The sequence below is a fragment of the Ornithodoros turicata genome, chromosome 1, assembly GCF_037126465.1.
Source record: "Ornithodoros turicata isolate Travis chromosome 1, ASM3712646v1, whole genome shotgun sequence".
In the NCBI taxonomy this organism is placed as follows: domain Eukaryota; kingdom Metazoa; phylum Arthropoda; class Arachnida; order Ixodida; family Argasidae; genus Ornithodoros; species Ornithodoros turicata.
Genome location: NC_088201.1, coordinates 202,643,742 through 202,668,904, shown reverse-complemented (window position 1 = coordinate 202,668,904; position 25,163 = coordinate 202,643,742). Strand labels below are relative to the sequence as shown.

Below are 25,163 nucleotides of genomic sequence, written 5' to 3'. Positions count from 1 at the left end.
GTACCGCAGTACGTGCTGCACGGGCTTTCGCCGGTTCACAGTTCGCACTAAACGTAGCCGGGACAACGTTGGATAAAGCGTCAAATCAAAGAAAAAACGCTGAAGATCGAGACATCCCTGTAGATGCCCAGGGAAAGTATTGAGCAAGCCTTCTCTCCTGTCCGAGAAAGAGGATGGATCGAAAGGGGGGTACTATTACATTTCCCAAAGTGGGGCTTTATTACATACCATGAACGTTACTTGGGAAACCTCGACAGAAAATTATAAGTTCGCTACACATACACACGACATATGTATGGAGGGTTTTGGCACATATGTGCCCCTATACTGCAGTCAGTCCAAAACAGTAGAACCATTTGTGCAGTGGCAACCTCAACCAGGTGGAGGAGATGAGGTCCCCCGCCCCACGCACACAGAACAAGCCCCATTCAAATCCACAACTCTGTATAATCCGACTCCTGAGACATAGGCCGAAAATCTTCACGAAGTCTAACAATTCGGATAAAATTGTTTATTTGTTGACACATTTATGCTGGTTGTCCAGTGCGTTCCAGTCCATTGTGGTGTCGTGGGGAATGAACAGGCTGACAAGCCGCAGGAGCACCTTTTTAATCTAGGAAACGGACGTGTATTGCACTGCTGAGAGGAGACCGTCGTTACATTCTTCTGCGTCTAGTGGCACCCCTGGCTTACCGCCAATGGATCTCTGGAGAAACGTCATCATGACGCTGTCATAGACTGAAACCGAAACAAATCGGAAGGGGAGGTCTGGGTTCCACGAATGGGCACTTGTTGGCTGCCTCCTATTGAAAGAAAAGTAGGACCGAAGGTCCCGACCATCGCAATCCCCTCAAGGCCGTGGGTTTCTGGCGCGACCTTGTTCACCCCCTAGCTTCGAGCGTATCTTAAGTCTACCAAATTGGAAATTCTCCACGAAGGGCGAAAGAGAAGTCACGCAAATTGGTGTTAAAACACGTTTTACGTAGGCACAGGGAAATACATTGTTTTCCTTGAACTGAACCTGTGTAAGAGTATTGAGGGTTCGACTACTGCACGGGCTCGGACTTACCCAAAAACCAGAGCCCAGCCCGCGGGCCAGGCCGGGTAAAGCTTTATTATAAGACCGAGCCTAGGTCGGTCCCGAGCCTATTGTTACCCCTCTGTTAGATAACCACGGTCAAATTTTACAGCCTGATACACTGATTTCTTGGGCTCGGGCCGGGAAACTTGGGATCCTTCAGGCTTGGGCCGTTCCCGGGCTAGGTATGCAGCCGTCGTGCCGAGCCCGGGCGGGTAAATCGAGGGAAGGCCGGGCTAGGGCTGGGTCTAAAAATGCGGCCCGTGCAGTGTTCTATTGGGGCTTTATAGCATCGAATAGGTAAATTGTCTAAGTTACACATCTTTACGGTACTTTTGATACCACAGAATCGGCGTATTTACTAATTTACGTCTATCCGACACTCCGTATACACGTCTATATTATGTCATCCATGATAATTGTTATATTGCGGAACGGTTAGTGTCCGACGACTTCTGTATGATGTCTCTGATGTCGAGCACAACATCGCTGATGCCATAGCTCGAGAGGGTGGTCGTCTCGGATCCATATATTTCCCCCAACCTGCTGAGCACGGGCTTGAGACTGTTGCGACCCATATGAACGGGGCTGTGACGAGAGCTGCTTTCTTCTGCTCTAATTCTTCTGTGCGATTTTCTTCCAAGCGGAAGAGGGGCTATCCTGCGTCAAAATGTATGCACAATAAATGGGGCCTGAAATGACTGATGAAACGTAGCAGTTGATGAGGCGACTGAACGCGGTGAAACGTATACACAACGCAAGTCTCACGACGCCCACGTGTATCATTCAATATTGAATGATAGCAGTTCAAGAGAAGGGAGCAGCAATGGCAGTTTTCTCCAACTGCCGTTATTGAATTGACTTTTGTCGAGTAAACGTACGCGCGTGAGTAGCCAGCTGCAGGCGGCGAAGATAATGGGCTTCCAGGCTACGTCAGCTTTTGCGATACAAACTTGATCACGCTTTGATTACTCCTTAACGCGTTTTCTCTCTTTCCTCATTCTTCCGTTGCTGTACTTTTCCTAGGCGGCGTGCCGGTTTCGTATAAGCGTCGCCATGATTACTGGGGGAAAACACGACGTTCAACATTTCGCCGCTACGGGCGATGTGAACTTGGAAATGGTAGGGTGCGTGAATACTAGCTTCCGCAACCAGCAAACCACAATTAGGGACACAGACACGTAAGCCTCACGCGCCCAGAAATTAACGAATTCAAACAACATGGGGTAAAGAGGTGCTGACGCCAGGAACGAAACCTGGGTATCCTGACCTCCGGTCGTGTCTGTGGTGTGCTTGAGTTCACGACCTCCTCTATACTAGAGATCTGGACAAATGGCAATCGCCTATGGGTCATGGGTTAATTAAAACATCCCTTTGGGCTTGTTGGTGACAGACTAACCTTCCAGTAGTAACAGACCTTCCATGTGGCATGTGAGTAAAGTTGTTGAAAGTGAGCGCTCGATGTTGTGAGTGTCTTGTGTTCGTCCTGTTTTTTAGCGCTTTTACGATATGAAGGTCACGGGTTAGTTACGGTAGCATTATTGGGGATCTATTAAAGAAATATTATCTATCTATTAAAGAAATAGCGGCTAGCATATCTGGCCGGAGATTAGAACACACACTGACACCAGGTTCGATTCCTGGTGTCAGTATTTTCCCTGACTTGTTTGAATTCGTTATACCAGCATTCATAGGCTAAAGCTTGATATAGCAACTGAGCTGGAGCATGAGTGAACAAACGGAGAGCAGAATATGTACCCTTGTCACACATGCAGTCTTAACCGCTGTTACGCTTAACCACCGTTAGCCGAAGAAACCGAGGTTATCGTGAACCACAGTTTGTTGATGTCACACGGGAGTTTGTGACATGTCAGCCGTGATCACGTGATTGTGACACAAGCGCCAGATATATTGTGATTACGTTGTATATCATGAGAAGAAAAAAGCATATTGCTAATTAAAAAGTTTAACGATCATTAAGTACACGGTACGTGCATGTTTATTTCGGCGAAATGTCATTACACGCGAATTGACGTCACGCGAATAATGCTGTTACTGGGTTCGACCCCCCACGGCTGGGACGTTCGTCGTTCTTGAGATATGAAAGAAATGAAGATATGAAAACTCACTCGAACATATTGAATTTTTTGACAGCCTCCGGTAACCTGGCTGCCTTCGTTTCCGGCACGCAGGTGACGAGGATGCCAGCGACCAGACAGCAGACACCGTACAGGACTGGTGGTCCGACACTAGGCAGTGTCCACTATAAGGGAAGAGAAGAACTTATCGGAAAATATCCTCGCTCACACAAAAGCACCTCGATATTTAGAATCGCACATCAATCACGTCACAGTCGCTTGGACACACCAGCGTGCAGCTACAACGTGTGTAATGAAACTCATATAAACTCTTCTCGTAACGATACGAAGGACATTACCAGATGTTGCGCGAGAGTAGCGCAGATCATTCCGCTCCTGCTGCAGACAAAACCGCAACAGACAGCGATGGTTCTCACAGCTGTGGGGTTCACTTCGGCGATAACGAGCACCACCACACTCTGTGCAACGCCGATCCCCAACAGTTCCAGGGCGTCAGTCAGAACAGTTGGAACGGCGCTTCCTTCATCTGCAATGGAAGGCAAAACTTGCTTATAGGTTGCTAAGCCTCGGTGGGTTGTAAGACCCAGGGAATTTGATTCGAGACATTCCCTTTTTTTCTTCCGTGGCATTTCGAATTGCCAGCTCTGATAAAGATGCTGTTACCTTACCACAAAAATAAAAGGAACGAGATTGGTCCGTTGCGTCGTTCGACGATTTATGAGCGAAAGAAACCGCACCTACCCTCTCCAGACGAATGTCGGCACAGTTCCCCCTGAAGTCGGCCCAGGACGCCTACTATACACCCGTGTTGCGCTCTCCTTCCTGCTGTCCCTTCTCCGTCTGTCCACATCTCTACGCCGCTCATAGCTATAGTTGCTTCGCGGCGCTGACACGGAATAAAAAATTTTCCCTCCATTTCGCTCCATTTTATGGTCCTTTTTAGGACCATAAAATGGAGCGCTCTCTCTTTGTGGTGTGTTACTACTGTTACTACTGTCTGTGTGGTGTGTTACTACTGGTGTGTGGTGTCCCGAGCGATCTGCCCACCGTTGTGACCGCACGTTGCTTGGGGAGACCGTGCGCCCTGGACAGAGGAACTGCGCCGGCATTTGCCTTACAGCATCTGGAGATCGAACACCCTGGGAAAACGCCCAGAGCACGGCCTGCAGCGGAGCGCTCTCTCATTGGTCTCCGCGAACGATTTGTCCAATCACCGTGAGGGAGATCGCTTGAGGAGGCCAATCAGAGGCCTCTCGAGCTTCCTGAGCAGGAGAGGGAAGGCGTGCATTGCGATTTCTCTCGCTGCAATTTTCAAAAAAAATTATTGTGCCGAAAGAAAAAGCGCGAGGAAATGGTCTTGGAAAAATGGTGGATATGGGGGACATTTTTGTGACTCCCGCTCCTCTTAAGTGCGAGGGAAATGAATCTCGTTCTTCGGCGTACTTAGAGGGACCGTCGCATCCATCGCGGTCGATTCTGAAACAAGAATGTCGTTTTACTTCGTTCGTCACCGTCAATAACGCCGAATATCCGACGCGAATTAGTGGAGTTGTGTCCGCGCAGACGACAGGTGTTGAGAGTATGCCTGAATTCCCTCTCTGGAAATCAGGGAACACGTCACTCGGACAAGGCCAATCAGTGAGCTTGCTTATAGGTTGCCCTTTGGCGCGGTTAAAGGGAGAGTTCTCAGATGGCCCTTGGCGACCAATCAGCGTGCGGGAGGGACGGCGTCTGCAGGTCGCGCAGGAGTCTGTGACCGGATTGTGAAATGTTGTTTCTGGCTAGCGTCCTACATGCTTGCATAGCCAGGTGCGTAATACAGTGTTCCACGCAACATGCTCGCGTAAAAGCTCACACTCCTAAACGAAAGTCGGCGTATTACCGATAGCTTTTCACTTAGCGTATTGCGGTGCGAACGCCATGCAGACGACCTCGGAGGCAATCGCCTGCGCTGCGCTCTGATTCGTGTGCCTGACCTACGTCATCATGATTTTATTATCGCTGGGTCTTCCTTGGGAGCAGGAGGAGCGCGAATCTTCAAAAGCAGTAAATTTAATACGTCAGCTGGTTTCGGAAGACTTGGCCAAGTTGATTGTGAAGTGGTGACGAACATTACGGTACCGGTCTCATACAAACGTTTCCCGATGTGGTAGTCCCTTTAAGGGCAAGTGAAGTGTGCGTTTCCATCACAAAAATGGCCTCCAAGTCTGTCGTCTTTCCACTACCAGTTCCACGTGCTATACTAGCTCGATCCTATTTTCTGAATCCGGCGACGTCATCAGCACACCAAAGGGAACAGATTCTATATTTCATAATTAAACACTTTTTATTAGTGAAAACTAAACAGGGCTGCACGGCAGAAGGTCGCATGTGCGGCCATAAGGTGACTCACTTAGCCACGAACATATAGCATATTATTGTAATTAATAAAAAGAAGCATTTATTTGTTTTTTTAAAGATCCTGACCATAGTTAGCATGGACATCTGCCCTGCTAGAGCCCGACAATGTTGCCCTGTGAGCAACGTAGTGTATCTTCCTTACCTGGATACCTGAAAGTATACGGTTAGGTAGTAAGCGAGCTAGTGATAAGTGTCCATGATAGCAAAACCCCGAGACGCGGGACTTTGAGACGTTGTGCGAATTGTGTGTGTTGTGTGCATGCCCTTCCTTTTCTTTCCCCTCGGGGTTTTCGCTATCATGAACTGAGGTGTGCTTTTTCGCGAAATAAACGTACAAAAGACCGGACTTCCAGTGCGTTTAATGATAATTTGAGGACCGTCCTTTCAACAATTATGTATCATGCACTTGATATCTACCAAATGTAAAGTGCGATTAAACGTCCACAAACGTTTACGCGTTTTTCTTCTTTATGTTTCAGTAGTCGTGAATCCTGTAACTTCTGCAACTCGGCTGCACGCCCCTCTAGTGCGGGTGTGCTGATATACCATCACGACCCGCGGGTGCGGGAAGTTCCACCAAATCACGTGCGGGTGTGGGTCGAGAAGGGTTCGGGAAGACCTCTAATCACGGACGCGACAAAGCAACGTACAAAGAGCAACATCTTGCTTTTTCTAACTAAGCCTATGAAACCCACCGCCTCGAAAGAATACGTCCAGCGAACAGGAGAACGCAGTTAGAAACATGGCACAGGTCAGGGTCCGTGTCCGTCCCAGGTATTCCATTCCCCAGTACGTCAACGTGGCAATAGGCAGGAAGGTGAGGAGAGTCACCAGCATCGTCGTGCTGGGATTCCTCACGACGTAGACGTGGATGCCGTAGTACGTAAGTGAAACGGTGAACCTTGGAAGAATAATGAGACCAAATTACTACATGACCGGTTGTCTGCGGCCGTTCATAATTGAATATGATGAGCAGCACACTGGAGTTTGTCCAGGGCCGTTACCAACGACGTCATTCGAGGTGTTTTTTTTTTATTTGTTAGCATTACAGTCCCCGCTACGAAGGAATCGCGGCGTAGTCTGTCTGTAGCCACTGCGCGGCGCGCGTGTGCGGTGAGTGGAGAGGGAAGTAGGGAAAGAGGACGCGTGGAGAGCGCGACGCGTCGCGTCGGCACGGCAGTGCAGCTGTAGTGCTCGACAGGTTCAGACGTGTCTGCGTGTGCGCGCCATGGGTTATGAAAGCGGCGCGGAGGATCGGCGGCGAAAGGAGGCTGAGGCTGCGAGACGGCGCCGCCAAGCTGAATCGGAGGAAGCCCGTATTGTTCGTTTTGTTGCGGATACCGTCCTGCGTTAGCGTTGTGTAGGGTCATGTGAAGGGTTATGCAACGTTTGTGAAGGGTTGCGTAGCGTTCTGAAGGGGAGTCCCCAAAGGGTTTTCCAAGATTTCATGACAAGGCATTTTCGTCGGATACACCAATGAATCGACCATGCTTTTTTTATTACGGATCTTTAAAAAAAGAAGCCCACATAGAAGCCCTTTTTGCGTCCAGACGTATTATGCGGCCAGTCATTTATTAGGGGCTTCCATTAGGCTGAGTGCAACAAAAACACACACTGGACGAAGGAGACGAAGACAAGCACTTGGGGCCTTGCAGCCGAACCTGAGATAACATAATGGGATTCAGTTTACTTTGAAAGCCAATCTTCGTTTCTAATCATTACAAATGCTGAAACAAGAACGCGTATTCTAATATGCCATCGCGACATTTTTTTATTCAAATGTGGCGACAGCGCTCCTTCGACATCAGGGGACCACATGCCTTAAAGCGATGGAGATGATTGGAGCAGGTACTAATCTGTTGGACAAAGGAACCACTATGCAATCCTGATAGGCTGCCGACGGCGGATGTCATGGGCTCGTGAGGCGCGCGTCCTCGGTTACGGCTTATTTGCATAGCAAAATTCGTCGACAGATATTTCAACGCACGTGTTTGTTCCAGGGTTTTTTGTTTTCAATGAAATGGCTTTCAACGATGGTTGTCCCCTATTGTCCACTTTTGCACGAAAGTCTCTAATTAAGGAGTTGATTAATTAGTTTTAGGTAATTAGATATCTTGGAGTGTCACACTTTCTTCGAGAGGATGTCCAAGAGGCCACTTAACCACCCTAAAAAAAGAACGGTATATATGTTGATCTCCCATGGTTTTTTAAATAAAAATCTTTCGCGATATGAAAAAAAGCACCCTGTATACTGGAAGGAGGGCTGCAATCCGCCCAAAGCACCGCTGCGACTTTGTTTTGTCAGTCAGCTCAAATCATGCGGAATATCCCTGCATGCTTTCCCGTTCCCCGGTGACCGGCTCAGTCTCTACAAGCTCTCCGTCTCTGTTACCGTCGTCCCACTTCCTTTCCCACTAGGAAAACGGGTAAGGAGGTGAAGATCTGAGAGGGACGAAGGAGCTTGCACAGCCCGTGATCTTCAGAGTGCAATAGCTCCGTTACCCGGGATAGCATAACGTCTTGATGTGCATAAATCAATACACGTAACTCAATATTTGAAATGTGATTTCTTGGAAGGGTGGAAATGGTTTCACAAACCCTTTAATGGCTCAGCGTGTAGGATTGTGAGTATATTTTTCATCCTGGGCGGCTGTGACCAGCTGAATGTGTGAGGATGTTTCCTATGCCAAATGATGTCTGCAGTCTACCTGATGTATGCCTATTGTCGCCACTCCGATTAAAAATAGCGCTCCATCGACATTGGAAGAATCATTCGAGTAGAAAGCAAACCACTTACCAAGAGTAGAAAAGAATTACGTTTGCGCATCTTAAACTTGGAGCAAGGAGAACGCTCAGTAGTTCCACTCTCAACATTTCGGAGTACTTCTCTTCTTCCTGTAATTGCACATCCATATTTACTGTATGCTTACCGTGAACGTTTCTGACAGTCCTCTCGAGTCCTCGATAAACCACATTCTGCACTATATCCTTACCATATCATGAGGTGTACTGTTATCGTGCGTTCCATAACAGAGCACGAAAGAGACACCCGTTTCTCACCTTTTCAAGGTCAAGGCGAATGCTCCGCCAGAGCTCCATAGTATGTTCGGGCTTAGTTCCGTTAATCCTGCCAATAGTGAGAACCACTTTTTCGGCTTTGCTCAGATTCCAGCGGGAGATGAGCCACCGTGGAGATTCTTGGATCCATCTATTAGATACGTCGAAAAGGGGAAAAAATAAAACACTGTTAAGGAGCCCGCGAAGAGCGAATCACACACGTAACATGAAAAACGGTTAGGAGCAACTAATATTTATTCGAACAAGAACTTTCGTGCAAGAGACTGCACTTCTTCAGGTGCAAGAAGTGCAAGTGCAAGAAGTGCCTGAAGAAGTGCAGTCTCTTGCACGAAAGTTCTTGTTCGAATAAATATTAGTTGCTCCTAACCGTTTTTCATGTTACGTGTGTGAATCCATCTATTGCATAGACGGGACGGTTTATGAAGGAGTTCGGTATTTTGAGGCCCAACCGCATGCTGCGTTTTTCGAGCGGCAGATCGACAGACTTTTCTCAGCCGCACGCGACCCTGTTGTGAGAAACGCTTACATCTAACGGCATGCGACATTTCCACGACGATGGGTGGACGGCGTCCCAAGCGAGCGTTCTCGTACCCCCTCGACGAAAGGAACTCCTCACGACCTGATACACACTATTATTATAAGTGAAAACGTCAAACACACATGTGCTTTTGACCGACGACATATTATAACCAACAAGATACTGCACCAGTACGTACCATTCGCGCTTGGCCATTTCTTGCGAGTGTCGTCCCGCTATTGAACTTGACAATGTACCAAAACTGCTTGACGTCTTCATCCATCTGTTGCACACTTTCCCCTTTGTGTTTTGTATGCCTAAACTACGGACGCTTACACGGGGATTTTCTGTCGAACGCGATCCATGAGGGCAGTTCCGCGAGCCGCCACCTATATGGGTACGCCAATTGTAGACCGACCGGATGTTAACCTGATACTACTCTGATTGGGCAGGCAGGCGTGGGCGACATTTCCGCTTCTTGCGGTCGAGATCTGTCCGTCAAGGACCGCTTCCCGTCTATTGTTCTCCACCGCCGGGCTAGGCTGCTGTCACGAAACGCAGCCGTGCGCCGCTGAGAAAACGCCCCACATGGCTGGGCCTTCATGGTATCTTGGACGGGATCGTCAAAACGGTATCGATTTAGGGCAAAACATGTTTGATTGTTGACTTACGGAAATCCTAAGACGAGCGTCGTTGTAGGCACCATGAGCATCAGTTGGAAGAGGCGCCAGCCAAGGTTCAAACTCTGGGCTACTCGGACAGAGGCTGTACCCGCACCGTAACCACCCGCCATGACGATGGCGTACAACCCTCGGTTCGACACTGCCACCACTTCGATAACTGCACGTAGTGAAAGTCTCATAATGTCGTAATGAATACTGGTCGGGACGCCCTCATTTACGCACTGAAAGAGGTTGACATTGTTTCTTGCTGACTCAGTAGCTGGATGGGGAAGTTGTTACTGTGTTCAAAGACAAGTAAGAGGAACCATACACAGGGCGTCGCACATAAATTGAGTTGCGCGTCAGGAGAAATGACGGCTATATTATACGAGAATTAAACAGCAGGAAATATGTTGACAGATATCTGGCAGAGTATTTTATTCAAAACTAAGGCTTCGAATGGCTTCGAAATGTCACTTGACAGCGCGCGCGACAACAGGGCTCTGCAGCGCGCCGTCAGGTGGCGCTCGCAACCTGGGGCCCCGTAGAATTTTGCCCAGGTCTAACTGCTCCGAGTATAGGTTGTGTTACTTGGTAGTACTTGGTATTCACATACAAACACAGGCTTTACATTAGCATAGTAAAGGCATCATGTGGGCTCACTCGGGCTCTCATTGGCTGCGTTCCCAATCCTCCCCTTGAAATGGGGTTTCTTGTAGCAGCATTGTGCCAGTCCTGTGTGCCTGTTCTTCAAGATATTGGTACCGATGGAAAGCTACAGTTGTGAGCTAGGGTGGTACAGAGCTCGTTTCGCGATCGGTAGCATGGTTACGATATTATAAATCCGAAAACATGGTTATGAGTGCGGTTTGTACAAAGATTAGACGAAAACGAAAGAAAGCTGCACTCTGTGGTTTGTTGAATCGTGCTCTATCGTGATATGAGAAAGGAGGTGCCGAGTAACATTTTTGGTATACAAGTGGAAGGTGGGCGAGAAATACCAGAATGGAAGCTTACGTAGCACGTAGAGAGGGAGTGCGAGGGCACTCACTGCACTTGCCACGAAGAAGCGAAGCACAATATAGAACGCGATGTTGGTAGCGTTGCCGATGGAGATGCAAAACACAATGACCGCTATGCAACTGACCATGGCCACAGGCTTCCGGCCGATACTGAAAACGTGAGAAAATATGCACTGGACGATTATAATAGGCGGTATTGCGAAATTTGAGTGCAACTGTTGAGCTTGAGCTCTGGACACATAGTACTTTCTTCGGGTAGCACTCATATCCCAGTTCGTTAACTCCGCGATTTTGCGGCCGCACGGTTCCAGTCGCAAATTTGGAGCCTGGCTCACCAAATTGCAACCACATGCGTTCCGCCTTCCCAAACGTGCCCTCCTCCTCACACCCTCGCTTCACTGACTCGACTTACCTTCACTGTGCCCGAACGGTTTCCCACTGGTTTCCTCCTCAAGCTCTCCCTTACATTCATCTTTCGCTTCGTTCCTCGTTCGCTCTGCCGGTTACGGCACCGACGCTCCTCAACGCTTTAAATTTAACAACTTCATTTAAATGATGAGTGGGGAGTTACATGGAAAGGGCTTATCGGGCAAACGCATACAGGATCCCTGCGTACCCCACGTTATATCAAGGTCCCCCGTCGGACTTTCCCTGGTTAAATAGCTTCCACAAACTGACAACGTAATAATTAAATGTCATTTTTTATAATTCAAGGAGAAATCGCGTGCTATCGGAGTGAAATGAGAGAGAGAAATCAAAAATCTATTCCGAAGATAGATATTGTGTTCTACCAGAAAAGGTCTGTTCCAGGTGATAATGTCCAATGCACGTCTATGGCCAAATATTCCCTGCACGAGTTGACAAGAGCAGCGAACCCGGAAAGGCTGCAGACCGTCCTTCTGGGAATGTCCACTGGCAGAATTGTCGGGCCAATTTTCATAAAGTGTGTCGGTAACGACAGGTTATTGGTGTACCTACCTGTCCGATAGAATGCCAGAAATAATGAAGCCCACAATGGAACCAAGCAGGTAGACGACAGTGGTGGCTGGAACGAACCACGCTCGATCGCATACCAAGTTCCACTGTGAAAGAAAAAACAAAAACAAAATTTAGTGTCTGCTCCTGTACGGACATGAAACACACTCTAGAGCAGGAATTGCCAAGTTCACTCACGATCTCTCGTCGTTTCTATCCGTACGTGTTAGTTTACATGATGAAAAGTAGCTGCTCTGAGGCTGAAACACACCAACAAACACAGAAACAATAGGAGCTTCAACGGTGCTTAAGAACATGAGCAATTGAAATGCGGTAGTCGTCGAGAAAGCTAGAGAGCTGCGAAAGTCCCATCAGACACCTGTCGAGTGGCCAGTCGCGTGCGCTAACCACTACACTACGCTGGCCTCCACTTTCCGTAGAAATCATAAGGGAAGAAGTCAGAAGGAAAGATTGAGTACAGAAGATAGCACTAAGAACAGACGACCACTGAAAAGATGTAGACGGGACGAGCACTCCTCCCATCCACTTCTCTGTGGTCGTATGTTCTTAACGCTATCTTCTGTACTGCAATGCACCAACTAGTCCATCAACGTATACTGCTTGGAAAGATTCAACAATGGGGGTGAGCAAAGGACTTGAACACAGGCGATACCTCCTGCCAACATCGAAGTCTGACAGCCGCCATGGGCGATATACGGTGGATGCGGCCACGGCCTTTCAAGGCCATGAATGCCTGTACGCCTCGCTGTTCCTGCTACCCAATCCAATCCAATCTATGTTTATTCTTTGTGCATAAATCGCTGAAATACTGCTTTCATCTTAACATCCGCCTGCTAAGTCTCGTGTGCATGCTATGCAAATACAAAGAAGGAAAAAGAATCCAGGCCACAGTTTCTATCAAAGAATGGCAGTTGATGACACCCCAAGTAGGTGCACCTCTTCAGCTGCTACTACATGGTAGTTGTGTTCGTTCGCCCCTTACTTTTCTTTTCCTCAGCTATAGACCATTATAACCTACCCTCGAACCGTGTTTCCGTTCCCTCGGCAACAGGTGGGTTTTGTTTTTTTCTGGACTGCTACACCGTGGTTGCTGCCGTGTGTGGGAGTGATCGTGGGTTTAAACTCTGCAGTTTTCCTCCACGTGGAGTGCGGAGTGTACTCCATGAAAAGCAGCGGGTGGCACCTTCACTTCATAGCATACCACGCTCCTAGCCAACCATCATGACAACTACTATGATATCATGCTGTGCCATCATGACAACCATCCATGCCATCATGACAACAGTCATGACCCGAATGATATCGTTGTCTCCTCTGATTTGCTGGAAAAGGGAGGCGTAGTCATTTTTTGTGACAATTATATGAACGGCATTAAGTGTCACAAATAGGCGTTTGCCTCCCATTTTAAACAAATCGGGAGAATGAACGATGTCATTCGAGATGGTGGTTGACTAGGAGTGTGCTATGGTGTGAAGTTGATTTTGAAGAGTGTGATAGAGTTGTAGTAGTAGTAGTAGACGAGGCATTTAAACGAAGGTCGAACACAACACCCATTTGCGTACTTCAATCGAATAATGGCAGTTGAGGAAAAGACACCAGCAGTGGGATTCGAACACACACCCTCCGATTTCCGGTCCGAGATCCAACCATTCTACATGCGCGCACGGTGATCTTTTCTTTATGTGTCGTCATATGGTAGGATCTAGAGCACTGTCGATCCTACGCTCACCTCTTCTACGATGGTTCCAAAATGGCTGGAGCTTTCGTAAAGCCATTCCGTACAAGACACGACGGAGCTGTTGTCCGACCCGTTGAACATCTGGCACTGGCTGTACGTGCCGTCCTCGTCAACGGGGATGCTCATGTTCTTCCAGTCCTCTTCACTGCCTTGAATGCCGTCAGGAGGAGCGCACCAATGGTTCACACCAGGAGAGGTGACCAGGGGCATCATGTTGTTTGCCCCCATTACGAATGCTGCTAGACTTCCATAGAGTAAACTCATCCGCTGGTAGATGCCGTCCTTGGTTGCGAAGCCAACTTCACGAGAAGTTGACGGAGAAAGCGAAGTTAATTCCTTCGTAAGAGGCACCATTCTCTCCGGTGGTGGTGCTGAACGCGGTTCGGCTTCCTGCAGAGGGAAAGAGGTATCGACATTCAAACACAGACATACAGGTAGCAGGCAGTACTGAGTTTTACTGTATCGAGACGCTAGAAAAGTAGAAAATCGAGCGAACTGTGAGGAAACATTAAGGACGAGCACCGCTGCTATTTCGAACAGTGACTGTTTTTGTTCTGGGTAACCTCCAGTGAGTAGCGTAGCCAGAAAAATACTTCGGGTGGGGTCGTACGGGTACTTTGGGAGAGTGCATTTCGCCCTGGTACTACCTCTCAAAAAATGCACTACCAAGGCTACGGTACCATCTCTGACCGGCAGTCAGAGTGTGTGGGTTCGAATCCCACTGCTGGTGCCTTTTCTTTAACTGTCATGATTCAACAAGGGTACGATTTCGGGGGGGGGGGGTTGATCTCCCGTCGCCCCCACGCTCGCTACGCTGCTGCCTCCAGACGTCCTATCGTACCCATGATCTATTTAGCGCGTCATTCCTAAGCCTTTAAATACCGTGCCAGTAATGAAGACGGTACCCAGAAGAACAGACTGCTAGAAATGTCGGCCTCTCTCTTCCTGAGGCCCTTCCCTTTAGCAAAATTGAGATGGGTTTGGTTAATAGTAGGTCAGTATCAAATGATTTCACCACACTCTTCTATGGTTCACTAAGGGGGCGTTCACACGGGCCGATTTTCAGCACCAACTCAGAGTGAAGCAACGTCTTTGGACGAACTTCAAGACTGTACAGTCTCCACGTTCACACGTATCAACTCGTTAGCTCCGCCCACAACCAACCTTACGGCAATCGGGGTGTATGGGTTCAAGTCCAACCGCTGGTGACTTCTTTTTAACTGTCATTAATCAAAACGAATTCATTTCACTTCGCCAGAAGGTCACCAGTGCCTCAAAAAATGCCTATTGATATGTTTCTATGGCGTTAGCAACCAAAAATAAAAAAAAAATTAACATGTACCCCTGTACGATTTGAACCCATGCCAGGCAGTACGACAGAAACGAAATCGCTTCACGCCCTCGAGGGTCACGTGGCAATGCTCCTCGCGTTGATTGGTTAGACCACCACCAACTCTCCGAAGTTATCGCTCGGCGACCGATTCCCACCAACTCGAGTTGGTCATGGTCGGTGATGTCGGACGACTGCCACCAACTCCAATGTTGGTCCGAGTTGGTGCAGAAAGTTGGCCCGTGTGAACGCCGGCTAAGGACGTAGCCGCCGCAACATAGCTTGACATTAGTGACCTGAAGGGAGTATTTGCGAGTTCCGATGGCGAACAGTGCATGGGCTCTCAATTCCGTGGCGCGCCCTTTATTGCTAAATGAATGTGAATGACTTTATTGTGCCCAAGAACGGCCGCAAGAGCCTTGGTGCTTGCGCACTCTCAAACTACAGTAATGTATACATATACAGCAACACACGCTAATGATATAAAGAAAATTGAAGTAAGGCAATAATTCAAGGAACGATGAGGTTAAAAGAACATTATACATACCAAAGAAAAACATATGGGGGACATAACAAAATTATATAGGAAAGAGGCTCCGAAAGCGCAACAGTTCAGGCAATATTTGAACGAGCACAATGAAGAAAACACAAGGCAACTAGACAACAAAAATGAAGACAGCAAGAACAAATAAGTCGGGTGAGGAAACGCGCAGAGACGCGTGCTTCTATTCCCACTTTCTCTAGAACCGGTGCACCCTATCGCACCCCACCTACTGCTTCTCCTTATCTCCAACGGTATATGTAGTTGACTAGACTGGTAGACTGTGTAGACTAGATTTCCTCGCCTCCATAAGCTGAACATAACTATAGCCGCTAATCCATTCACCATGTGGAGCGTCAACCCAATATCGGTTTGAATTACGGAGATATTAACCAAAAAACCACGGCCGAGGAACGGCGACTGCTTCGGAGTGAGCAAAGGGTGTAAGTGCATGACGTCTGTCGGATTGCAGAGGGTGTGTCGGGCGACCGTTCGACGGTTCTTTTTTTTTTTTTTTGCGTGAACTGCGCCCGCGTTGAATGCAATACGGCATATATTTCAGATCATAGACATCTTTGGAAGCCGTTCTCCAATGAGAACTCCGATATTTGGAAATCTCTTCGTGAACCCTTTACGAACCCTAAGACGAGTGCTACGACAGAATTTGTGCTGTTTCTTACCACGGCTGATGCTGAAGCAGGGTGTTACCAGAAGAGGGCTCTTCGCAAGGACGGTCCACCTTGCAAAACGAATAAGCCAACGAACCTGCACACGTAACCCGCGGGGTCCAATTCTTCTTCTTCTTCTTCTTCTTCCACCACTAGGAACAGTGGCCTTCTTCTTCCAAGGAGATGATGGCCCTGAGCTTACTTCATCATCTTCTTCTCCCCAGGAAGATGGCCGCGATCCGCACACTTTCGCTATGGCGGGCTAGAAGAAGCCCGCCATACTTTCGCAAACAACGGTGTCTCCTTCCTCGTCAATCGCACTTATCGTGGTCGTCTATAGCGTGAACCGATTTTCAGGAACGCACTGATCACCCACTGCCCATATCACCTCGTTTTTTGTGTCTTCGATGACAATATAGAGTTCGAATAGGAATGGGTCAATAAATTTTCATCACGCCGTCGTATATTTTGTTTGTACAGTTTTTCAGCTGACGCCACCTATCGAGAGGGTATCACCTCCAACAAGTTGGAATCGTCGCCATGATATACCTGCGAGATATACATTGAATTATAATTAAAAAAAAACTACACTACCTTGAATCATGCGGTCAACGGCATTTGTTCTTACTAGTTTTTTGCCACCTCCTGATGTGAATGTCGTGTAACGTAAGTTTAATTATGTAAATTTTTTGGAACTGAAGTCGGAAATTTACCAAGTAAAGGTAACTTTTTACCCCACCAATGTGAAGAGCGTGTCTAATTTACTGAAATTAATGATAGTCGACAGGGATATTCAGGGATAGTACGAACCTCCCGCACCATCGCTTCCTTACTGAGGGAGTGACGGGCCCGAAATTAGGGTAGAAAGCATGGGTGGTACTGACGGATAGCCCGCGCCACCTTCCGCGCTCCGCTCGCAGAGGAACCAACCCTACAAACAACCGAAGTGAAGCCCGAACGAATTCTGCATAGCTCTCGTTAGCTGAGTACGCCCATGCAGCTCCTTTGGGAAACGGCTTTCGTAGTCCGGGGAGGGAAGTTCGTTCGTTAACGCTGCTGGCAGTCATGCGATGACTCAACATCAGCTACAGCCAAAGCCTGCAGCGGATCTCCGTGGCGGCAGCGCAGCCGACGCGGCATCAGGTGGCGATAGCACGTGCACTGCGGACGTCGACCTGAGCGGAGGTGTGGGAGATACGGCGTCGACACTTCGTCAGGTTGTCGTCGGACTGTCGCGTGAGCCCTGCGGGCACTGCTGCGACCAGACCAGGCGTCCCTGAAGAGCAGGACTGGGGAACTGCAGGTACCTCGTCATGCTCCGTAGGTTGCAGCTGCGTCACGGCCTACAACCAATCGGGAGAGGGGAGCTGACCACGGAAAAATAAAAAGAACATAAGCTGCTTCGAAGCGTGGAACAGACCTCACCGGTCCTACCGTCCGACCTGCACACCCAAAAACCATAAGTAAAACTTGGTCTTCTAAACGCACTGACTCGAGCCCCACGTTGGGCGCCAATTGAGGGGAAAGACAGTCCCACTCTCGGGGCTTCCCCGAGTCAGTCGCCCTCCGGAAGAACTACACAAGAACTATTAAGCAGCAAAGAAGGTTTATTGGTGACCTCACCATTGTACCCGCGGCCAGCTCCTCCTCAACGTCGCCACAGCAAACCTTACCGGCCAAACCAAACCGGCCGTGGCTCCCGAGGGGATTCCCCAAACCATCCGTGTGGGCCTTTTTATCCTCTGTTCCTCCGCCTCTGCGCCCTCTTGCGAGTGCACGTGTTCAAACCAGAATGTTTCAGCAACATCGGCCGCGACGACCTCCGGAATCTCGATAGCGCGGTTATCAAGTCCTTGCGCTGCACTGCGTTGCGGCCTGAAAGGCTTCGAAAAGTCCCTACAAAGCTCAAGAGACCGGGGTGCGTTCCTAACCTGCTCGATCGACTTGGGAGTAGGCGCACACCCCCTCCCCCATGTTGCAACATACTCCCACCAATGCAACCTATCGACTCACCGGGTGACGTCATAACCTATCTTACAAAAGTAACTCACCAGCGCCATGACAGACTGGGTTAGGGCAACGCCACCTAGATACAGAAAGTCTGCTCATTGCCTCCTCTCCCTTCTTTGCTACGTGGACTATAAGAGTCAGAATTCGTCTGCTACTTCGGTTCACCGTTCTTCAAGTTCAACGACTCGCAAATGACTGCAGCTCACCTGGAACCTGTAGACTTAAATATTTTGACAAAAAGCGCAAGACGGATTCCAGAAAATGAGTTCTGAGAAAGACTGAGACAGCTTTGCCCTTTACTTCCAAGTTTTCCCATTTAGTACGCTGGGGCGCTCAATCACAACTAGCAGACGACGGTGGTTCGTCTTCATAGACGCCACAGCTGAAGGCACCTTTGTGATTGGCTGTCACTGTTAAAAACCAAGTTCCTGATTGGCTGACTCTTAATTGTTACGTCACATCGACGAGCGCGCAGGCTTTCTGTATCTAGGTGGTGTTAGTTAAGGCGTCCAACTCGTTGATGGTAGGGAAGGTCGTGCTGAAGACTGCGAGATGGTGGCTTCGAATCCTACCGCCAGTTGTACTGTCTGAGGTATTGCCCGGCTTTTCAGAAGACCTTCCAGACGAACGTCTGCACAGTTCCCCACGAAGTTGCCTCAGGGGGCATACTAACCCATCCATGCCCCCCCCCCACTCCTTCCTGCTGTCCTCTCACCATCTGTCCACATCTGCTACAGTCACATAGCTACAGTTGCTTCGCGGCGCTAACACAAAATTAAAAATACAGAAGTAACTCGAGTCAACCCGACGTACTACTTAGACGTTTCTCCCATAACCAGTCGCTACCTGCAAGTAATGACATCACGGAAGCTGTCGTCTGCTCCATCTTCCATCCTTTTGCCAGTACCTCTCATCAACTATGCGCCCTTCAACTGGTTCATTTGTGAACAATGTACCAGTGTTCCTTCTGTGACAACACATTTATTTTCTTGTAATCGTCTATTTTTATTCACAAACAACGCAGTATAAAAGCAATATGTGATTATTTGGCCCGTTTAGTCGTTCTTCACCTCTCAACACTGGATAACTTAAAAACCCGAGACTTGGGGACAAAAAAAAAACGACAACACCGACAAGGTCTCAAGACCTTGTCTTTTGAGACCTTGTCTGTGTTGCCGTTTTCTTTTTTTCTTTTTTTCTCCCCTAGTATCGGGCTTTAAGTTATGGATCTGTACCACCAGCTCGCTTGCTACCTCTCTATTCCCTGGTTCCTGACACTCGTTTGCACGCTGTAATGGCGCTTGTAAGCCGACCGTCACGGTCCACTGCATCGTTCCGAAAGCTACTCAGGAGTGAGTTACTCACGTGACCACGTGGTACAACACGGTCACGTGACTTTGGCCTACCCGGGGGTCCGCTTAGGAACGCACCCTAAAGAATATGGTCACGAACAAACTACTAACGCGGACAGCTGCACATCAGTAGTTCTTTCGTAGCCTTCTTGTCTAGTGTGTGGGCTACTATATTTCGCAGGTATGGATAATCATCAACTACCCTGCCTTGTTCCATTTTAGTGCCATGATATATGTTTAGCAAGCATTCATCATCACCACCATCACCAGCACTGGCGGTATCTGGTTTCGGTCTTCGTTCGCTGCCAGTAAGTCACTAATATTTAGTGACTGTAGCTGCCACCCCCTGCGAGTGACATCAGGTGAATAAGGCAGAGAAACACATTTCCTAACTAACTGAATTATGTAAGCGGTAACACATTTGGAGTCATTCACCATTCGATGTGGTATTCTATTAAGCCATATTTCTATACAAAGAAAGTTCTTAGTGTACAAGTTCTTCTTCGAAGAACATTCAGCTCGCCACCCCTGTAGCAATGGACGTCCGAATCCCCTTACTGGTAGCATCGAGGCATCGTAGCCACAGGCTTTGCGTTTCGAACCGTTATTCGAACCGTCCTCAGTTATTGACTCTACAATAAAGCTTGGTTATAACGTAATCAACAGGATCGGGAGAATAGTCGATATAAGCAGGAGTTCGGTAATAAAGCGTGACAGAAAGTGACAGCAGCCACAGAAGCACCGCACCGATTTAAAGCAACCATGCAAGTTAGCAAGCCGACCTTGGTGGGGAGCACTTTGGCTGCGTTGTAATTCGAATGCTTGAACAAAACAAGTGCCGCAGCACGTGCTGCACGAGCTTTCGCCGGCTCACAATTCGCACTAAACGTAGTCAGCTGGCGGTGTACGTCGAATAATCCGCTCCGAAACGCATATATTTCAACAGGGACAAATTCGGATAAAACGATAATTTGAAAAAAAAAAAGACAAAGAAAAAGAAACAGCGATTTCGTTAAATAGAGACTGCACTGTAGACGCCCACATAACAAAGGACGAAAAGAAGGTATTCAGCAGGCCTCCTCTCCTGTCCGGGAGAGAGAGAGAGAACCTGGTGTCAAAGGGGAACAGTATGGCATTTCTGAATGGACTCTTATTGACCACCAGCGTTACTTGGCAAACCGAACGAGAAAAGTTCGCTACACACAGACACATGTAGGGAAGGGTTTAGCACATATGTGCCTCTGCAGCCAGTCCAAAACAGTAGAACCCTTTCTGTAGCGGCATGCTCAAGAAGGTCGAGGAGATAAAGTCCCCCCCCCCCCCACCCACACACACAGAGACTTCCACACGTCAAGTTCCGTCCCAATGAGTAACTCTTTAGCCTTCTGTGTAATCTCACTCCTGAGAACAATTTGGATTAAAAAAAGTATTTGTTTCGACACAGTTAGGCTGGTCCTCCACTGGGTTCCAGCCTATTGTGGTATCGTTTGGAATGAACACCGCCGCAGAAGGAGCTCACTCATCTCGGAGACGAACGAGTGTTGCACCGGAGAGGATTCATTCTCCGGCGTCTACTGGCACCCCTGGCTTCCCATCAACAGACACCTCCCCACATTCGCGCTTGCAAGAGTTGATCCAAACACTTGCTTTCCGTGAAACACCTCTCGTCAAGACGCTACGCCAGACGTGACTCCGGCTTTACCGCTTGAGATATGTTGACTCCCGAAGATGCCGTCACTGGGGTTATCTGGAAGAGCACATCCTTCGCCACCTTCGCAACCTTTCGGATATCACACTTACATAGCCTCTAAATCATCGAGACTCTTGCCCTCTCATCCTTTCACTATGTCAAAATTCATTGATTCATTCATCCAATCCACCAACTTTCTGCCAAAATCCTTTGATACTCTCTCTGGTCACGAAACTCCGCCGGAAAGTAAGCCTAGGGACCGGAACTGCCGCGCGCATAAGCAGCAGGGGGTGACGATCGCGTCTGGCGCATCGTAGCCATGGAGGAAGGAAACACAGGAGCGGCCGTTTAGAGCAGATTTCCGTGGGACCCCTCTGGCGGTCGCTCCTGTCAAAAGCGCCATTACTTCCTGTCCACCACGTGATCCTCTCTAAAGTTTCGGTTTGGCAACGCTTTGTTGCTCGCGCTGCTTTTCGTGCTTTTATGCTTTTCCAAAGTCACTTACTCTTAAAATGTGAGCACCACTGCGGAAACAACGTTTTGTTAACGTGTTCTTACCGCGGTTGCGGCTGTCGTTCAACAGAAAGCAGCTTTGTCACGGGAATAACGTTTCCTTCGTAAGCACGTACTTGACCGGTTGTTTCGTACCCCTCTCTGTAAGAGAGTCATCTTGAATCGTTCCTTTGCAAGCTGGCGCTGTGCTGCAGCTGCAGATTCGATTGATTTCATCCATCGTTGTACAAATTTGATTACTGGCATGCTTTACCACTTCAGCAACAAACACACAAAACGCGGCACGTCGTCACACAAACATCGCTGCCGCGAATGATGTTTCTAGTCCTGCGTGGTTGTCCTGCAGACCCTGACCGGTCTTGTAGTACAAGGGTAAACCAAGAGTAAACCTCCAAACACACACAACTAAAGCTGGACGCGTGGCGTTCATGACAATGCAGATATCTGAACTGCAAGGCAATCACGACTCCTGTCGTCTGCTTTGGGAGCTGGCCTGCGCATGCTCTTGGGGTCACGTGAGCGGTCACGTGGTAGACAGGAGCATCCCAGAATGCAGTGCGAAGCTGGCACGCCCGTCCCAATGGCAAAAAGTTCGAAGGGCCGCTCCTGTATTTCCTTCCTCCATGATCGTAGCCCTACGTTCGCGCGTGGGCTGAGCTGGCCGTTTTGGGTGGTTTTGAGCACAACAAACCAAGTAAGGTTATTCAGGGTATGTGAATTTTGTTTTATTTTGCACGTGCACGGGTGTGCAGCGATATATAGCTATGCAGTATAATCGGCTGCGGACGGAAGATAACTTTCAGTGAGCAGTGGCTTTCACATGCCGATGTCCAAATCGAACTGAGCACAATTTGCAGTGTTCGGTACGTCGCTTTGATACAAACGCTGCATTTAGGCAATTATCTCATCGGCACGCTATCTGTACGCGTTTTGATCGCGTTTGATGTTTGAAAAAATGAAGACTTCACCTGCGCTACGTGCGCTACAGCAATGCACCCAATCATCATTTATTGCAGACTTGCCATTTTAGGTACAGCAGAACTCAACAATGTCGCTATTGCAGGGTGGTTCCCACACCATGGAGGCTTTAATTAACTACACTTTATGATTTTAATATACATTTTACGAATCGCGAAACAACAGTGATCACAATCAGTGGCACTGGCAGTAAGGACTTTATATCACAGAACATCAATGGCCATGAATGACTTAATGAATTTTCATAATGAATTATGGTACTAGGAAGAACAATGTTCCAAGACAACTCATGGAATGACAAAATGTCTTACGGCCTTGGATGGCCAGACTTATTTGCACTGTTCGCTGTCAGTGGTGCATCTTTCCTGACACCTGCAGCAGGGCGTGATCTGGGTGTAGCCAGGTTAAGCTTCTTGTTCTTTTCACGGAAAAAGAACTGCAGCCGGCATCTCACAAAAAAAAGGAAAGAAAATAAGCACTTCAGCTGGCTTCTGGATGTAGTGCGCACTGCATCCAACGCTAGCACCCGGGTATGTGACATATACATGTGAGGTATATGTGACATCCTGCAGGTTGCACGGACGTGTACAAACTTTCTCTCCGGGATGTACAGCTTCTTTTGTGTGTCCCACAGCTTCTGTTTTATTCGGTCAAATTGTGCTTTTGTGCAGACATGTGAATCAGTCTGACATGACTTGTTGCAAGTTTCACTACAGGCTAGAAAAGGCAAATTCATGAATGTGTCTTATTGTGGCCTATTGTTGGCTGCATTACAGTCAAGTCAAGTACAACAGAGAAGTTTCAACGGGTTTCTATGAACAGCAACGCATCTTCTGTTTCACCTGTGTGATTGGTCTTGAACGCCGAGTGCTCCTCTTCCAACGTCGATGAGAGGCGCCGAGCTTGTACCGCCACTACTCGTCCGTTTTCTTTTCGAGGACGGCTTCGCTGCTGGCTGCCTCTCCGTTGCACGACTTTTAGGGTTTGGGGTGCTCAAGTACTGCCGACAACGGTCGAAAATTCGTGGCACGGCCCCAGGACGCAGCTTCGGCCCGTCGCGAGGCAATGCGACCTTCTCTTTGCTTGTTGTGCCATTCAAAGCTTTCCCTGTCACGAGCAATTCGTTCGCTCTGGCGATGTCGGATGTGTCAAAGTGCTGTTCACACACACGTGTCCACTTTGACTCAAAGCTGAAACGTGAGTACTCTGTCCGAGGTATCGAACGTTTCCACTTCTCTCGCTCGGTGGCATCTGTCGGCAACGCGAAAAACGATACCTTTTCATCAGAATTATCATATCCCGAACGGCACGTCAGAATACAGCACGTCCGCGGCACGCAGAGATTAGCCGATCTACTCACAGTCTAAGGGTGTACGTGAATTTCAGAAAGAAGCGTCTATTGGTCAAAACGCAGGCAGAAGCAGGGGCCACCGTATCAGCAGGCGTTTTCTCCCCAAGTAGCGACGCCCGCGCCTGCGCGCGGCAGAGGTTCGCCCTAGGCAAACCTGACCTATTGTTCTCCGGCGGAGTTTCGTGACCAGAGAGTATCTGTGAGAGAGGACCGTGGTTCTGCCCTAAAGTCAGTTTTTGGACACCGTATGGCTTCGGTCCTCAGTGCGAGGCGACTCGTCACATCACATTTCAGATTTGATCACATTACCGCAAGCAACGGGGTAGAACATCGCCCCCTGGGGATGAAACTCTTCAGGTGGTTATTCGTCAGGACTCTTATGGTTTCAGGGTCGATTTTGTGATGCGATCCTCCAGTGTATCGTTGGCCATACTGTGCCTGAAGTCTTCTGTCAATTTCACATGACTTTATGCCTTCATTTACGAGAAACTTCAATTCGCTGTTCGATGTGCGCGCTCACCTCTTGTCGGCCATCTTGTCCAGCACATGTCTTCTGCTGCTTGCAGAAACTTTAGACCATTAACGTGGTGAACGCGGAGGCCTGCCGCATGTGAAATGTAAGTAGCGCGAGCCATTTGTACACTGTTTTGACTTGAACACCACCTCTCGTACATACATTGGGCGCGTTAGGCAGGCTTCCGAGCGCCGTATCCCGGGTTTTTTAGGGGAACGTACCCTTATTGTCTCCACGTAATGTCGTTTGTGAGGCTATCCGGAAGCAGAGCGCCAGAACGCCATTGCTTTCCCTGCGAATTGTGTAACGGTATTGCGGGTTAGACCACTGCAGGCCTACACGAAAATCGGAGCCCAGCCAGCGGGCCGGTCCGGGTTTATTATGGGACAGGGCCCGTACATTGCCGGGCCTAGGTCTGACCCTTTGTTAGATAACCCCGGTCAAATTTTACAGCCTCGTACACTGGGCCTTGGGCTCGGGCCGGGCTTGGGCCGAGAAACTTGGGATCCTTCGGGTTTACGTCGTGCCCTGGCTAGGTATGCAGCCGTCGTGCCAAGCCCGGGCGGATAAATCAAGGGAAGGCCTGGCTCGGGGCGGGTCTAAAAACGCGGCCCGTGCAGTGTTCT

At 48.7% G+C, this 25,163-nt stretch overlaps 1 protein-coding gene across 3 annotated transcripts; it reads right to left on the bottom strand.

The window, feature by feature from the left end:
* Positions 1 to 1,480: 1,480 nt before the first annotated feature.
* LOC135378958 (beta-alanine transporter-like) lies at positions 1,481 to 16,288 on the bottom strand. Of its 3 annotated transcripts, XM_064612147.1 has the most exons (11): positions 16,142 to 16,288; positions 13,582 to 13,980; positions 11,835 to 11,938; positions 10,852 to 11,006; positions 9,844 to 10,012; positions 8,638 to 8,785; positions 8,375 to 8,472; positions 6,273 to 6,478; positions 3,516 to 3,703; positions 3,208 to 3,341; positions 1,481 to 1,738 (listed from the first exon to the last, which is right to left on the bottom strand). In XM_064612147.1, the coding sequence occupies exons 2-11, from the start codon at positions 13,942 to 13,944 to the stop codon at positions 1,501 to 1,503; spliced, it is 1,803 nt and encodes a 600-aa protein (XP_064468217.1). In that variant the 5' UTR covers positions 13,945 to 13,980; positions 16,142 to 16,288; the 3' UTR covers positions 1,481 to 1,500. The 3 variants fall into 3 exon arrangements, with proteins under 3 accessions (XP_064468217.1, XP_064468218.1, XP_064468219.1); XM_064612148.1 differs by lacking the exon at positions 16,142 to 16,288 and adding an exon at positions 12,030 to 12,091 and having other exon boundaries at positions 10,852 to 11,938; positions 13,582 to 13,660; XM_064612149.1 differs by lacking the exons at positions 13,582 to 13,980; positions 16,142 to 16,288 and having other exon boundaries at positions 10,852 to 11,768; positions 11,835 to 11,994.
* Positions 16,289 to 25,163: the final 8,875 nt, after the last annotated feature.

Coding starts and splice junctions, on each gene's coding strand:
- LOC135378958 (XM_064612147.1), bottom strand. CDS start 13,944: ATGGTGCCTCTTACGAAGGAATTAACTTCGCTTTCTCCGTCAACTTCT. Junction 11,939..13,581: donor TTGGAACCATCGTAGAAGAG/GTGAGCGTAGGA, acceptor TTTCTTTCACAG/TGGAACTTGGTATGCGATCG. Junction 3,704..6,272: donor GGACGTATTCTTTCGAGGCG/GTGGGTTTCATA, acceptor CTTCCATTGCAG/ATGAAGGAAGCGCCGTTCCA.